We start from the raw sequence: 16,458 nt of genomic DNA, 5'->3' as shown, positions 1-16,458 counted from the left end.
TAAAAGGAGATCAGTTACTTAAACCCACAAAAACGATTCTGGAAATGCATAAAACCCAAGAGATTTCTGGGAAACACCAACCAGCAACGACAGAGTCAAGAGCTGATATTGGCGTGATCAGAGAGCCCTCAGTAACAGATACAACCAAGCCAAAGACGGTTCAGAAAAAGACCACAGAATTCGGAGAAAGTGTCAACAGGAAGTCAGAGGTGGAGCAGTCTCTCAAAGCAGACGTCCGGTACCTCCCTCCTCAGGAAGTGTTGACTTTGAAACCAGAAGGAAAAGAACGAGTCACCCGTCAAGAGTCTTCCAGAGGTATAGAGGGAGATATGTTATGTGTCACCGAGCACGTGTTTTACTTTACCTGAGCACCACACACCCTTGTGCACCTCCTCCTTAAGGATCTATTAGATTCATACCTCTTTCGTCTTTCGACCATTTCAAGAAGACATCCATGTCACACCACCCATTTTGTGTCGTCACAAACTGTACTCCTGCTCATTGTGAAGAACCGTCCCACTGTCGCCTCAGACAGACTCTCTTTCTGATCACCTGATATCACCGCGCTTCCACCTTGGGTTTTTCTTCATTGCTTTGTCTGATTATGTTTGTCGTGTCCTTTATGTTGATTTTTACCTGAGATATTTTATTACAGAAACGAGGTGAGAACTCATTTCCGACCTTGTATGTTTCCATCCTGGACCTTGTTTGTTGTCGTTGTGTTGTTTGTCTTTGCATGCTGGTTCCGTGCTCACCCATCAGTCTTACTGACCTTCTGATTGTTGTATAATTTCATTTCAAAGTTCCTGTGAAGGGAATGGAGTCTCCACCACAAGTCACAGAAGCACTGGTAAAGCCAGCTGCTCCTCAAGAAGGTACCGACCTCTCTTTTAGATGTTTTAATGGTGTTTATGTCTCTGTGTTTCTGTCTATGTGAGGCATTCGTGAAAGAATGTCACTCTTGAGCGAACATGATCTTTGAATCTTTATCGAAAGGACAATGGAAAAAGGTTTTCTTCATAGAAATATGAACTTTGCCTTTTTATGGTTTCAAGCTCTTAGATCCAACATATATTTGTGTTTGTGGAGAGCTTTCTGTTGAATTCCCTTTTTACTTTGTACTTGAAGAGAGCAAACCGCAGGCGGCTGTCAAAGTTCAAGAAGCTGCCAAAAAGCCTGAAGTCACAGACAAGACCAAGAAGTTAGAGAAGAAAATAACTCCCCGGGAAGAAACAAAGCCAGGTATACAGATAATAACTTGTAAAGAGTTTGCACTAAGACCGTGTGCGTCTTCCAAAAAAAAAGTGTGTTTACTTTACAATCCCCTCTTTTATTAAGTGGCCAAGCCAAAGGCTGCCGCAAAGGCTGAAGAGCCAACCAGGAAGGGTGCAGAAGAAGAAAAACCAACCGTGGTAGAAAAGATATCTCCTGAAACAGGTAGAGGTATAGGAAGAACTGACCTTGAAACATCCTCTTTGTTTGAGATTTCCAGTCCTATCCATCTTTTACACTTCCATCTTCATCACTGGAAATGTTGACTGACCCCCACTTGTGTGTTTCCACCGTTAATCTTGGTCGGTACGGCCTTCTCATTGGGATGTTTGTCTTTTCATGTTGTGTGTCCTATTTGTTCATTCACCACAAATCTAACTGAAGCATGCCACAGCTGTCCTTGGACTCTTCATGTCATCTCTTGACTTATTCCCCATGTCATTCCACTAAATCACGTGACACTAGACCACTCTGCATACTCAGTCACATCTTTACCACAAATCCCATCAGCTATCATTTCTTTGAGTGCGTTTGGTAAGGTCTTCCGACTTTTAAATCAGTGAAACTGCTATTTATGACCGATGAAATGTTCTAACTAACAACTGTCTGAACTATAATCCTGTATTAGATCAAACCAAGGGACCCGTCCAAGCACCGGGAGGAGTCAAGAAAGGTAGGAGCACCGGTTACCGCTCACCTCACCTCAGTACACTCAGTACACAGTTACTAACGGCTAAAAAAAGACACAGCATGATACTTGTATAGCGCCACCAACTCAAAAACCACCCAACAGTTGGAGATGTTGGGACATCAAAAGATCTTTTTTTTTTAAAGAATACTAAATGCATACACACAATACATGTTTGTCTGTTGTGTCCTGTTGTCTTTTCTTGTAGTCGTCCTCTTCTTTGTCTTTTTGGTTACTGTTGGACTGTCATCTTTATTTATCAGTTTTATATATGGTGGTAAGTGTGTGTGTGTACAAATGGTGGTGTCATTCCTTACGTTTCATAAGTAATGTCAAACCTTTGCCACCTCAGAACCTCTCCTGCAGAAAAAAGGTAAAGTTCAGACTGAAGAGGAAGGGACGTTTGAGATTCCCACTTTGAGGAAGACCACCAGAGTCATGAAAGAAGTAGAAGAAGAGCAGGAGATAATCAAACTGAAGAAGATTCCTTCAGTTCAAGTGAAAGAGGCTGAGGAAGAGGAGAGACCTCAGAAGGTCACGAAGACCACAGTGTTTCAGGTGGAGGAGTTGGTGCACAGAGAGGAGGCGGTGGAGATGTCCATCGCCACCAGGAGACCCGCAGAGGAGAAGAAACCTCGAGACAAAGCAGAGGTGGTGAAGAAGCCTGAAGTTATGAAGCCTAAAGCAAAGGACCAGAAAGAAGCACCTGCAGAAGCCTGGAGCCGGCAGAAACCTGTTCCAAAAGATGAGAAACCACAAGATGAGATTTCTTTGAAGAAAACTCCCAAAGCACCAAAGGAAGAGGAACCGGCCCCGCCTACTGCAGCCTTAAAGAAGGTGAAAAAAGTGCCTTCAGATGAAGTGGCACCAGAAGTGATCAAATTAAAACCGTTTGAGAAACCTGTTAAAGCATCTGAGGAGCCGGAGAAAGACAAGAAAGAGAATCTAGACAGGGACTCTGCGTCTTTCCAGAAGCTAGACAGAGTCCCTAAAGAGGTGGAGACTAAAGAGCCTTCCAAGAAACCTGAGCAAGCTCCTCCAGAGGTCAAAGAGCCAGCAGCCAAGGTGCCAAAGCCAGTAGATAAAAAGAGAACTCCGGAGAAAGAGCCTGAGGAGATCAAAGCGCCCACTAAGGTTAAGAAAATCCCAACACAGGAACAAGAGGTGGAGAGCGTCAAGCTGAAGCCTTTCTCCAGGCCGTCCAAAGAGGCTGCAGAGCCTGAGAAGAAAGCAGCGGAGGAGAAGGAGAGGAAGCCGGCTGATGACCTGCAGCGCCGTCGCACCAGCCCACAGGAAAAACCTAAAGAACGAGAGCCTGAGGCTAAACCGATGAAACCTGAGATCGCAGAAACTCCAGAGAAGAAGCCTGCAAAGGTGGTGGAGGCAGCTCCAGCTGAGAAGAAAACGACTCCTGTTAAGAAAGCAGAAAAGGTTCCTGAGGAGCCCAAACCTCTGCAGCTGAAGAAGGGAGTCACACCGAAGCCAAAGGAGGACAAAGAAGAGGTGGCTCTGAAGCCTTTGGAGCAGCTCAAGAAGGTGGAGCTGAGAAAGACACCATCTCCTCAGGTGGAGAAGCTCAAAGACGCAGAGAAAGTCCCCGCTGAGAGGAGGCCCAGTATTGATAAACTTAAAAGGGTTCCTAAAGCAGTTTCACCAAAAGACTCTGTGGAAGCTGTGACTCTGAAGAAGGTCCCGAAGAAGCCGTCCCCCGAGGAGGCTGCAGAACCAGCGAAGCCCGGGAAAGGAAAGGTTCCCCTGGGGAAGGAGGTTTCTCCTGGAGCCGTGGAGATGAGGAAGATAGCCACCCAGCCTGAGGAGGAGGTGTATGAAGAGGAGGACGAGGAAGATGTGGAGCAGGAGGAAGATGAGGCCTGGAGCTTGGAGATGGTTCGCCGGGACAGTTACGACTGGGAGGGTGAAGGAGAGGAAGGTGCCCTGGAGGTGCCCGGGGTCTCCAGGAGAGGTGAGATGGTGGCGACTCTAACCCGTTGGGTGACGGCCGAGACAAACGCTGCCTTCATGCCCTGAATAATCGCTACCCATTCCCACCATCATGCCTCCATCCGAATCATTCCTCACATCTCAAACGTGACCCGACTCACACCATCTTTTTCTTGTGTTTGTGTTGAATATCAATCTGTTTGTCAAACTGTGTGTCCGTCATTTCCATCCGTCCAACACGTGTTCCCATAACATCTCCACCCTTCTGTTTTGTTGTTCCATCTCTTCATGATGTTAAAGTCATTCATGTGCCTTTCGTTTCCATTGTTTCATTATTCAACCATCACTATGACATCATATTCCCCAATCCATTCGAGTGGACATTACACATCTCACAGCTCTGGCATGTTCACGAAGACACCTGATGGCGTTGTGTGCCGAAAACTCATTTGTGTTTTTCATGAACAGAGGGATCACCAGCAGCAGAAGCAGCAGGTGGAGGTAGAGGTAGAGGACTGAAACGTAAGTCTCTTTTCTTCATATCTTGTAATGAAGTGATTCCAAAGAGTCCTTCATGAAATGACCGTTCATTTGTATTTCAGCCAAGCAGACCCCGTCCCCCGGAGAAGGTAGGGGCCGTGGTCTGAGGCCCGGAGGAAAGGGTCCCACGCCACCAGACGAACCGTTCGCAGGGTTCAAGCTCAAAGCCGTCCCTCTGAAGTTCATCAAGAAGCTTCAGGACATCTTGTTGAAGGAAGCCGAGTCCATCGGATCGGCTGCGGTGTTCGAGTGCGAGGTTTCGCCCTCCACCGCCATCACTACCTGGATGAAAGACGACTGTAACCTTCGCGAGAGCCCCAAGCACAAGTTCACCTCTGACGGCAAAGACCGCAAGCTGAACATCATTGATGTCCAGCTCTCTGACAACGGGGAGTACACGTGTATAGCCAAGAATGCCGGCAAGGAGATATCATGCAAAGCCAAGCTCATTGTTGAAGGTATTCATATTTAGTTCTGTCCTGAATATCTTTCTCCTAATCATTATCCAAGCATTCGCCACTCATTGCCTTTTTATCTCGACACAGAGCTTCCATTGAAATGGATCAAGGAGCTGGAGGAGGAGACCTCGGCTATGAAGGGTCAGCCTCTGTACATGACCTGTGAGTTGAACAAAGAGAAGGATGCGATATGGAAGAGGAACGGTGAGGTCCTGAAGAAACAGGCCGGGAAGATTCAGATCAACGTCATCGGCATGCAGCACGCTCTGACCATCCAGAACTCCAATGAGGCCGACACCGGGCTCATCAGCTGTGAGGTGTCCGGCCAGGAGGATGTCAAGACCTCAACGAATGTCAAAATCATTGGTAAGCAGTGAACATGTCCCTAAAGACGCATCCATCGATCCAGGTGTTTTATAAGTAGTGGATACAGGTAGAGATCTGGTATTGTCCATTCTTATTTAAAAATCTAATCACCATAAAACCAAATCACTAATTGTCCTGCAGCTACATTCAGATATCTGCAGATTTAGAGAAGCAGCTTTGAATTCTCCCCCTAAACCTAATTTCAAATTGCAAACATTCTTGAAACCGCCACAAAGTTAGATACACTAATTCAGACTAAGCCTGTTTTGGCCCTTCTGCTTTATCTTATAATACATCTTCTTAATATTTTCTATATTAATTACGTCTTGTCTTTATAATGCAAACCGTTGTTTAACTCCAACAGAAATCATCAGGGATTGGATTGTGAAACCGCTGAGAGACCAGCATGTGAAACCGAAAGCCAACGCTACGTTTAAGTGCGAGCTCTTCAAGGAATCCCCCAACTGGAAGTGGCTCAAAGGAGAGGAGGAGATCACTCCTTCAGACAAGATTGAGATCAAGAAGGAAGGAAAGGAGCTGACGCTCACCATCAAGAACTGTCAGCCTGAGGATGTGGCGCAGTATTGCATGGAGGTGGAAGGACGCCTTTACACCGCCAATCTCACTCTAGGAGGTTTTTCTATCCACTCACTTACCTTCCTTTTTGGTTTAGGGATGTCACTAGAAACAGTTCTCGGGTAACAAGTGGGAAGCAAAGCTCAACTCAAGACTAACAGGATCATGTCATCTCTTGGTCACATTTAAGTTAAAAGCTACAGGTAGTTAGCTAACGTTAGCTGTTAGCTGTTAGCAGCCTGTGGAGCCAAGCTCCTTTGAGTCGCATTGTGGTGCATACAAGCTCTTTAGACAAATTGAAGTATTAGGTAAATCATAACGCTATCATGATGTGTTTAATGTAGACTTGTGTGAGAAACATAAATAAATCCAGTTGTCTGAAGGAGGTGTAATTAGGAAATGATGACCTGTTTGATTTCCAAACAAAACCCAGTATGCTAATGGTAACAAAGAAGGGTAAGATTAGTTATAGGTATCAAGAACTGGGTATTGACGACTGACTTTCTGGTGTTGTGACATCCCTAAGTGCCTCGTTTACTTTTCTTTAGCCTGGTCCATATTTCTGAATACTAACACAACATCTCTCTCAGAGCGCGAGGCTGAGATCCTGAAACCTCTGGCCAGCGTTGAGGTGGTTGAGAAGCAGGACGCCGTGTTTGAGACGGAGATCTCTGAGGACGATGTTCCCGGTGAATGGAAGCTCAAAGGAGAGGTTCTGACCAGATCCCCGGTACGGTTTCATGAACTTGTTTCCGTTAAATAGTCACACGATTCTTACTGCAGGTATTTCTTTTTTTGCATGGTCATGTTCATTACTTTATATTGTGATACATTCACCAGACGTGCGAAATCCACATGGAGCGCGGGGTGCGTAAGCTCACTCTGAAGAACTGCCAGTTGGATCATGCCGGAGAGGTTTCGTACCAGGCTCTGAACGCCATGACCAGCGCGATGCTCAACGTCAAAGGTAAGACCTGCGCCTGGTATCCAGGACCGGACGTACAATGTTTTCGGATATTAGGTGTAAAAATAAAGGCGTAAGGTCCGTTGGCAATACAATAAAGCTTAAAGGCACTTGAGAGCGGACCTTAGACCTTTATTTCATAAGGTTGATGAATGAAATGCATTTTGTGTGCCACTCTTTGAGACTTGCAGCCCGGGAAGACCAGGAGACATTTGGATGAGAATCCCAACAATTTCCAGTGTGTTTGTTTGTTTGTGTGTTTTCTATTTGTTGTCTGTTCAATGGAAACCTGTCTGTTTATATGTCCGATCCGACATGTGTCTAAATGTGTGTTTGTGCTGCCACTTTGCAGGATATTCGTACTGTCTGTGGTTAAATGTTGTTTGTTAACTCTACGAACAGTGGCCAGTTTATTTGTTAAACCACCAGGCATGATTCAGCAAATATCATAGAGTTCAGTAGGCACAGGGTTGAGTCCAAACAGGTAAGTGACTGGTGAAGAAAGAACAATGAGTCTCCCAGTAAACTGACGTCCTAGTTGGTGGTGGACCGGTCCTGCCGAAAGACTAAACCTTTGGAGGAATCATCACATAGAGTTCTTCACCGAACCTTACCAAGCAGACTTTATTCATGTTATGTGTTACGACTGGCCACTGTGTGTAAACCGTTGTTGTTGTTTTGTTGTGTTGTTGATGTTCTGTGTCACCTTTTTAAACCCAGAAATCGAGATGGACTTTGTTGTCCCGCTGAAGGATGTTTCTGTGCCTGAAAAGAAACAGGCAAAGTTTGAATGCACCATCACGAAGGATGTCTCTAAGGTCATGTGGTATAGAGGGGATGATGTCATCACCCCGGACCAAAAGTATGACATCATCGATGATGGAAAGAAGCATATGCTCATTATAAACTGCTGCGAGTTCGATGACGAGGACGCGTATACGATCGCTGTTCTGGGCAAAATGTCCACAGCTAGACTCACGGTGGATGGTAAGTGCTGGAGTGCCATTATCTAGCAGAGCCGTTATCATTAACCAGACAGCACTCATTGAGTTGGTTGCCTCCTCTTTCCACCCAATGCAACTACAGGTATCAGGCTCAAATTGATCTCGCCGCTAAAGGACCAAACGGTGAAGGAAGGCACGACGGCTCGCTTTGAGCTGGAGCTCTCTCATGAGAACATCCCCGTCACATGGTACAAAAACGATGTCAAAATCCACCCGAGCAGAACCGTGCTCACTCACGTGGACGGGAAGAAACACGTGTTAGAAATTAAGGAAGTGACTCTCGATGATACTTGTCAAATTAAGGCTGAGGCCAAAGGGATTCCCTCCATGGCCAACCTGACGGTCATAGGTAAACCCATGTGTGTCCTCCTCCTGTTCGTCTTCTTCTCTCCGCAGATGTGTGTCCATGTTTGTGTGTCATTTTCCTGTCTCTACATGTTGTGTTTTTGTGTTTCTCATCTTGTTTGTTTACCTCGGACTGTGAATTTGTTTGTTATTCATGTTTGTTTCTGTCTGGAGAGTCACACAAACCTTTCCCCTTCCAGAGGGCGATGCGTACTTCACGGTGAAGCTGCAGGACTATACTGCGGTGGAGAAAGACGAGGTGGCCCTAGATTGCGAGCTCAGCAAAGACGTGGAGGTCATGTGGTACCACAACGAGGCCGAGGTCAAACCCTCTAAGATGGTGGCCATTAAGGCCGAGGGCAAACGCAGAACCCTTGTCATCAAGAGAGTTGCAGACAAAGACAAAGGACAGTACGTGTGTGATTGTGGGACAGATAAGACGATGGCCACGCTTCACATCGAAGGTAATTTCATGGTGCTCATCCTTCACCTCATAACCTCAAGCTCCATCGCACAAGTCTCTTTCTGGCTCTTCACCGCTGCCATCACCTTGCACTTCTGAGAGAGTTGGAAACGCACTACAAGAGTTTTCAGAGAAAGCCTCTCGTGGGTTTATTCAACTCTGATTATAAACTCCTGTGGTGTTCTTCCATCTTTATGTATTGTTTGTTTGTCACTGTTCTATTTCTTCAGAGGGTCTTCCCCAGAACCACCCCTCTCTGAAGAAAACCTTTAACGTGCACCTCAATGATCTAACAGGTCCATAAAGAACCAAATGGCTCCTTTTGGGCAGGGATCTATTTCCTTGCTTTTGTAACCGTTCACTTGCTGGATCATCGCCTGCCGTTGCCCAGCCATTGGAGCCCTTTGGTTGTTTCTGGTCCTGGAAAAAGGGTGCACTCTAAAGGAGCCTGGTGTGCGTCTACGTCTCGTGTTTTAATGTGAAGTTTGTCTGAGTATTTAAACATCTTTGTCCCCTCTCTTGAACGCCAGCGCGCCACATCAAGGTGGTGCGGCCGGTGTACGGAGTTGAGGTGTTTGACGGAGAAACCGCTCGGTTTGAAGTGGAGCTCAGTGAGGACGATGTCCATGGACAATGGAAACTAAACGGAGAAGTCCTCAGTCCATCCGCCGTACGTCTCATCACAATAATTATCTTACATGTGGTTCCCTTCACTTTCATTCTGTTTAAAACCACTTGTGTTTTTCACAAATGAAAGTGAATCGAGCACCCTGCTCACTTTAAAGTCCTCATGTTTTCTTTTACTGAAATGCTGACGTCTGTCGGTCGTCTGCAGGATGTAGAAATCGTGGAGGACGGTGCCAAACACACTTTGGTGTTGTACAACTGCAAAGTGCCTCAAACAGGCGAGCTGGTGTTTATCGCCGCCAACGCCAAATGCTCTGCTAACCTGAAAGTGAAGGGTGAGCGCTCACTTCCCTTCCTTCTTCTTGTTCAAACTCTAAACAAGGAAAAGCCCGGGTTCAGTCTCACGGCCCTTCTACTGTCTAACAATGTGGATTCATGACATGTAATAGTGATTTAATCTATAAATGCTATTGCATCCCACCCCCTGACCCACGTTGTCTCTCCTGGCCCGTCCGTTTATGTTATCTGTATCTGTGTGAATCTGCAGAGCCGACGGTCTCGTTCATTACTCCGCTGGCTGACGTCCACGCGTACGAAAAGGACGAGGCCAAGTTTGAGCTGGAAATTTCCAGAGAGCCCAAAAGCTTCCGCTGGCTGAAGGGATCTCAGGAGTTGACAAACGACGATAAGTTTGAGATCCAGGTGGAGGGGAAGAGACACACTCTTATTGTGAAATCTGCCAGATATGAAGACGAAGCCAAGTACATGTTTGAGGCTGAAGACAAGCGGACGTCTGGGAAGTTGATTATCAAAGGTGACTACGAGTGAAATCAGAGGGGACAGTGTGTTTCAGGCCGTCAGCATTATGTGAATCTGTCTGTGTTGCTGTCTTTAGTTTGAAACCCCTGTGTGTAACCTTTCGTCATCAGGTATTCGCCTCGAATTTATCAAGCCCATTAAAGATGTGACCGTGAAGGAGCGTGAGACGGCAGAGTTCAGCGTGGAGCTCTCTCACGATAAGATCCCGGTGGTCTGGTATAAAAACGACGTCCGGCTGCACCCCAGCAAGGTGGTGCACATGTCGGAGGACGGGAAGGTCTTCACGCTGGCCTTCAAGGAGGTCTCCATCGACGACACCTCCATGATCAAAGTGGAGGCCATGAGCAAGACCTCAGAGGCCATGCTCACCGTGCTCGGTCAGTACCACGCTGACGGTGAAACAAACAGAAATGTAACAAAAGGATCCGTTTGCTTAACACTCAGAATATAACACGCTACACTCACCGGTGATAGAAATGATAAATTTGATTGTTTAACGAGTCTTAAAGACACAGATTACTCTTCGCTGAAGCCTTCTACAGGTCTCCAGATGGCTCCAGACTTTTCCGGCTCATTTCCAAACCGTTGTGCTTTAACTGTGTGTTGCTGACGTGTGTTCTTGCAGAGGGCGACCTGTACTTCACGGTGAAGCTGCAGAACTACACCGCCGTCGAGAAAGACGAGGTGGTGTTGTCCTGCGAGCTGAGCAAGGCGGCCGGCGAGGTCCGCTGGTACAAAGACGGTAACGAAATATTTGCCTCCAAGAACGTCCAGATGCCAGCGGACGGAAAGAGGCGCATGCTGGTGATCAAGAAGGCAGCGAGGAGCAGCATCGGGTCGTACACCTGCGACTGTGGCATCGACAAAACCACGGCCGACCTGAACATCGAAGGTAAAACCTGCGGAGACCCTGAACACCTGCAGGACTGCAGAACAAGCCCCGCCCACCACCATGCAGCGAGGCCACGCCCCCTCCATCCTCCATCTTTGTTTGTCCTCACAACCCCGCCCATTATAACTCTATATTATAACTGTATTCAAACACTTTATGAACTCTGAAGACAAAACGGAGACATGGAAATGTGAATGTCTCTCCCCTCAGAGGCACATACAAGTGTTCATATACAGCCTGTAATATTACAATCACTGTATGAATTTACTTCTGACTCATGATGATAGATCTGAATATATTTCATTTTTAAACAATAGAATCATTTTACTATTTCATAAAGCACAGGATAACGAGCTTTCCTGATAAACCCTTGGTATGAATATGATAAATGACACGCCCTTTATATTCATTATTCATGTTTGATTTGAAATGTTTGAATAATAATTTACTTTGTGAAATCTTAAAAAATGTTTCCATCCTAAATCAGTTCAGTACGACTCACTGTTAAACTATTCTTCTATCATCTCTATCTGCCTATGTCTGTACATCATGAAACTGGTTCCTCCTCCTCCTCCTCCTCCTCCTCCTCCTCTTCCTCCTCCTTGACGTCTGTTTCCCCCCCCTGCAGAGCGCGACATTAAGGTGGTCCGCCCGCTGTACAGCGTGGAGGTCACTGAGACCGAGACCGCCAAGTTTGAGACGGAGATCTCCGAGGAGGACCTGCACGCCACCTGGAAGCTGAAGGGGGAGCAGCTGCACCCCTCACCTGTAAGATCACTCTTCAAAAGATGTATATTCATTACAGCAGGAACCGCCCGATCACATGTCCTGGTACATTTAGAAATGTTGCCCGTCTCCGGTCAGACTGAACACAGAGACTTGTATTGCAATGTACTTCTGGAGAATGTTTGAATGGGTTAGAATATTCTGGAGAGGTTGCTTTCTGCCTCGGAGTGGAGAGTTACCTGTCCCTGTTAGAACAGACACGTCTTAGTAGAAGTGGAAGGAATGATCAGTTCATCTGACATGAGCACAAAGGGTAAAGGAACTCTCTCAGACTTCTCTCAACGTTTCTGTTTAAAGTCTAAAATGCGAAATCTGAATGTCTTTGTCTCAGGATGTGGAGATTAAGGAAGAGGGAGCGCGACACATCCTGGTCATCTTCAACTGCAAGATGGACATGGCAGGAAGCATCGACTTCTCCGCAGCCAACGCCAAGTCCTCCGCCCAGCTCAGGGTCAAAGGTGACAGGAACAACTCGGCTTCACATTTACACACTTTTTAACATATTCTAGTTTTCATGCCTGAACGCACATTTTGTTAGAGAAACACACATCATCACACGCATCCTGATTGGTTGGCTAACGTCGTGGAAAAGGCGTCACATTTTGAAGTTCGCCTAATGATGATTTCTGGGTCAAATTTAACTTTGTGTTCATTTAAACAAAAATAAGCCACATAAACGAGGAGGTATAGTGACACAAATATGAGTTCAAATGAGGCCAAAATGAAAGAAAGATACGTTAACTGTGTTTATAATGGTACAGGATGGGCCTCACATGAATGAGATACCTAGTTTGAGGTTGTTATGCTAAGCTAAGCTAGTAGTAGCTTCATATTTGTTGATCTGAAAATAGAACTCTCTGCAGCCAGTTCCATTATCCTAGAAACTGATATTGCTTTAATCTGGTTTGAATGGACAGCGTTATTTTCATGGGGACACACAGACCCGTATGTCCCCTGGACTCTGACACAGTTTCATGCTGGCTTATGAAATGTGGGAACAAGTCGAGCCGTTTCTTTCCTCTGTCATTAAAGAGTAATTGCATGTTAATTGTAATTGAAAGCAGGATTTCAAAACATTTAAAGGTGCATTTCCCCGTTCAATGGAACAGATCTGCTCCTGCAGGACATCAGGAGAGACGTCCAGAGCTGCTCACTCCATCTAGTCTGACTCAGATACTGACAGAGAGCCAGCTAAAGCTCAAAGTGAAGTGACAGATGTTTCCCTGACTCAAACAAAACATGAAGGACTTAGAATAAAGTAATCATTACAATCTGCGACCCAGTGTAGCGCTGTGACTCCCCGAAGGCGGGGTTTAGGAAGAGCTTGTTTTCACAGTGTGTGTTACTGTTTCCATATATTTAGAGATATCTAATCCAGAGTTAAATGTGTGTGAGCTGTCAGTGAGTGTGTGAGCTGTCAGTGAGTCAGAGTGTGTGAGTGTGTAAACTGTTACCGGCCGTTAAACAGGCCTTAATTCAGGCATGTGAGGCAGCCACTGTAAATACTTGATGCTACTTGTTAATCTAAACTGACACCCTGGATCATCACACACACACACACACACACACGCACACACACACACACGCACACACACACACACACAGGTATCCACATCGTCCTGCAGACGGATATTAGCTAGATTCCTCTTTTCCAGTAAATGGTCACGTGTTGATTGACAGGAGCAGATTTGCAACCCCCCTTCTCCTATTTTTCTCACTGGGCTCTCAGCCAATCGGGACCCTCGGTTATTTTAGAAGCCAAATGCCTTATGTAGAGCAGGTTCACAGAGATTGGCAGGGGGGAGGACGCGACCCCAGCCCTCACTGGTGGCCGTAATGCTAATGCTAATGAGCGCCCCCCCCCCGCCCCCCCCAGCGTCAACCCCCCGAGAGAGGCTTTCAGTCCTGAAGGCTTCTTCTGGCCTCGGAGCAGCAGCAGCAGCCATGAGGAGCACATCCCGGGATTAAGCACTCTGTGTGGATTTACATCGACCTGTCTTAAGGGGGGGGACTAACCATGTCTTCTCCCCAATCTAAAGCGCGGGTCATCGCCGTGGATCGGCCCCTGGCGGACGCCTCGGTGACCGCCGGAGAGACGGCCACCTTCGAGTGCGAGCTGTCGTACGAGGGCATCGCCGTCGAGTGGTTCCTTGGGGGTACCAAGCTGGAGCCAAGCGACAGAGTGAGTCCACACACACACACACACACACACCTGAGCACACACCCTTCCTGTAGGCCTGCTGTACACCTGCACACACACACCTGAGCACACACCCTTCCTGTAGGCCTGCTGTACACCTGCACACACACACAGTTGAGTTTGTCTGCATATAAGGGCCTGGATTCCTGCGCTGCATTCGATCTGCTTTGGAGCTTTCTGCCCTGTAAGCGTTTCTGGGGTTATTTTTAACGGGGCTCAGGGCAGGTGGCAGGTCTGACACCGACAGCTTTTAAAGTGTTTTTAAATGTTTATTCAATCAGTCAGAGCGTGGCAGTGTGAGCGCGGTCTCTGAGAGGATATCAGGCATAGCGCGGGATTAGTTTGATTATGACTGGATGTAATTTCAGACTGACACATGATCTCTGTGCGCGCTGGGCCGTGTGATTTACTGCAGTCTGTTACATCGAGCTGCTCCGTGCAGAAGGACACTAAAGCCAAGAGGGAGGGAATGTGTGAAGGATCTAATAAGCTGAGCTTTACCCCAAGGTAGAGTGGGTACAATGTGCTCAAGTCCTGTCTGATGAGGCTGTAATGGTGATTCAGCCGAGGTCAGGCGGCTCCTGTTGGTGTGGAAGTTAGCGGGTCACTTTCAGATAAGTGTTCTGAAACGATTAGGTGTTTCATTCTGAAGAACCAGCATGGTGACTCCAAGCTCTCCAACATGAGTCACAGGACTTTTCTATATGTTGTTAAATCTGTAAAACAAACGTTACTGAGCATGAAATCACCTTTCTGTAGAAAGGGTTAGAAAGCACAGACCCTTTGAAGCCCTTCGTTCTGTTGGATAACAGCTGACCGCTGAGCCTCAGATTACCTTTCACATGTTAAGATGTTTCCTTACCACATCTAGATGTTTCCTTACGACATCAAGATGTTTCCTTACCACATCAAGATGTTTCCTTACCACATTAAGATGTTTCCTTACCACATCAAGATGTTTCCTTACCACATCTAGATGTTTCCTTACCACATTACGACATCAAGATGTTTCCTTACCACATCTAGATGTTTCCTTACCACATCTAGATGTTTCCTTACGACATCAAGATGTTTCCTTACGACATCTAGATGTTTCCTTACGACGTCTAGATGTTTCCTTACGACATCAAGATGTTTCCTTACCACATTACGACATTAAGATGTTTCCTTACCACATTACGACATCAAGATGTTTCCTTATGACATCAAGATGTTTCCTTACGACATCAAGGTGTTTCCTTACCACATCAAGATGTTTCCTTACCACATCTAAGATGTTTCCTTACCACATCAAGATGTTTCCTTACCACATCTAAGATGTTTCCTTACGACATCAAGATGTTTCCTTACCACATCTAGATGTTTCCTTACCACATCTAGATGTTTCCTTACGACATCTAGATTTCCTTACGAAGATGTTTCCTTACGACATCAAGATGTTTCCTTACCACATCTAGATGTTTCCTTACCACATCTAGATGTTTCCTTACGACATCAAGATGTTTCCTTACGACATCAAGATGTTTCCTTACGACATCAAGACATCAAGATGTTTCCTTACCACATCTAGATGTTTCCTTACCACATTACAACATCTAGATGTTTCCTTACCACATTACGACATCAAGATGTTTCCTTACCACATTACAACATCTAGATGTTTCCTTACCACATTACGACATCAAGATGTTTCCTTACCACATCTAGATGTTTCCTTACCACATCTAGATGTTTCCTTACGACATCAAGATGTTTCCTTACCACATCTAGATGTTTCCTTACCACATCTAGATGTTTCCTTACGACATCAAGATGTTTCCTTACCACATCTAGATGTTTCCTTACCACATTAGATGTTTCCTTACCACATCTAGATGTTTCCTTACCACATTACGACATCTAGATGTTTCCTTACGACATCTAGATGTTTCCTTATGACATCAAGATGTTTCCTTACGACATCTAGATGTTTCCTTATGACATCAAGGTGTTTCCTTACCACATCTAGATGTTTCCTTATGACATCAAGGTGTTTCCTTACCACATCAAGGTGTTTCCTTACCACATTACCACATCTAGATGTTTCCTTACCACATCTAGATGTTTCCTTACCACATCTAGATGTTTCCTTACGACATCAAGATGTCTCCTTACCACATTACAACATTAAGATGTTTCCTTACGACATCAAGATGTTTCCTTACCACATTACAACATTAAGATGTTTCCTTACGACATCAAGATGTTTCCTTACGACATCTAGATGTTTCCTTACCACATCTAGATGTTTCCTTACCACATCTAGATGTTTCCTTACCACATCTAGATGTTTCCTTACCACATTACGACATTAAGATGTTTCCTTATGACATCTAGATGTTTCCTTACGACATCAAGGTGTTTCCTTACCACATTACGACATCTAGATGTTTCCTTACGACATCTAGGTGTTTCCTTATGACATCAAGATGTTTCCTTATGACATCAAGGTGTTTCCTTACCACATCAAGATGTTTC

General features: G+C 45.7%; 1 protein-coding gene across 1 annotated transcript in view; it reads left to right on the top strand.

Annotated features, from left to right (window-relative positions):
* Window positions 1–13,972, top strand: part of LOC104960891 (titin-like) — a gene marked incomplete at its 3' end in the record, with an annotated part of 31,909 nt that extends 17,937 nt beyond the window's left edge. Inside the window, exons 13-22 of the mRNA XM_010789063.1 lie at window positions 1,901–1,945; window positions 4,370–4,423; window positions 4,504–4,899; window positions 4,987–5,265; window positions 5,630–5,899; window positions 6,432–6,571; window positions 6,682–6,808; window positions 11,584–11,723; window positions 12,073–12,199; window positions 13,781–13,972. Coding sequence (XP_010787365.1) covers window positions 1,901–1,945; window positions 4,370–4,423; window positions 4,504–4,899; window positions 4,987–5,265; window positions 5,630–5,899; window positions 6,432–6,571; window positions 6,682–6,808; window positions 11,584–11,723; window positions 12,073–12,199; window positions 13,781–13,972 — 1,770 coding nt within the window. The remainder of the gene's footprint in view (window positions 1–1,900; window positions 1,946–4,369; window positions 4,424–4,503; window positions 4,900–4,986; window positions 5,266–5,629; window positions 5,900–6,431; window positions 6,572–6,681; window positions 6,809–11,583; window positions 11,724–12,072; window positions 12,200–13,780) is intronic.
* Window positions 13,973–16,458: the final 2,486 nt, after the last annotated feature.

This window comes from Notothenia coriiceps, unplaced genomic scaffold (assembly GCF_000735185.1).
Source record: "Notothenia coriiceps isolate Sejong01 unplaced genomic scaffold, NC01 NC01_scaffold00032518, whole genome shotgun sequence".
Lineage (NCBI taxonomy): Eukaryota > Metazoa > Chordata > Actinopteri > Perciformes > Nototheniidae > Notothenia > Notothenia coriiceps.
Note: the sequence above shows the minus strand (reverse complement) of the source record. Positions and strands in the feature narration are given on the sequence as shown.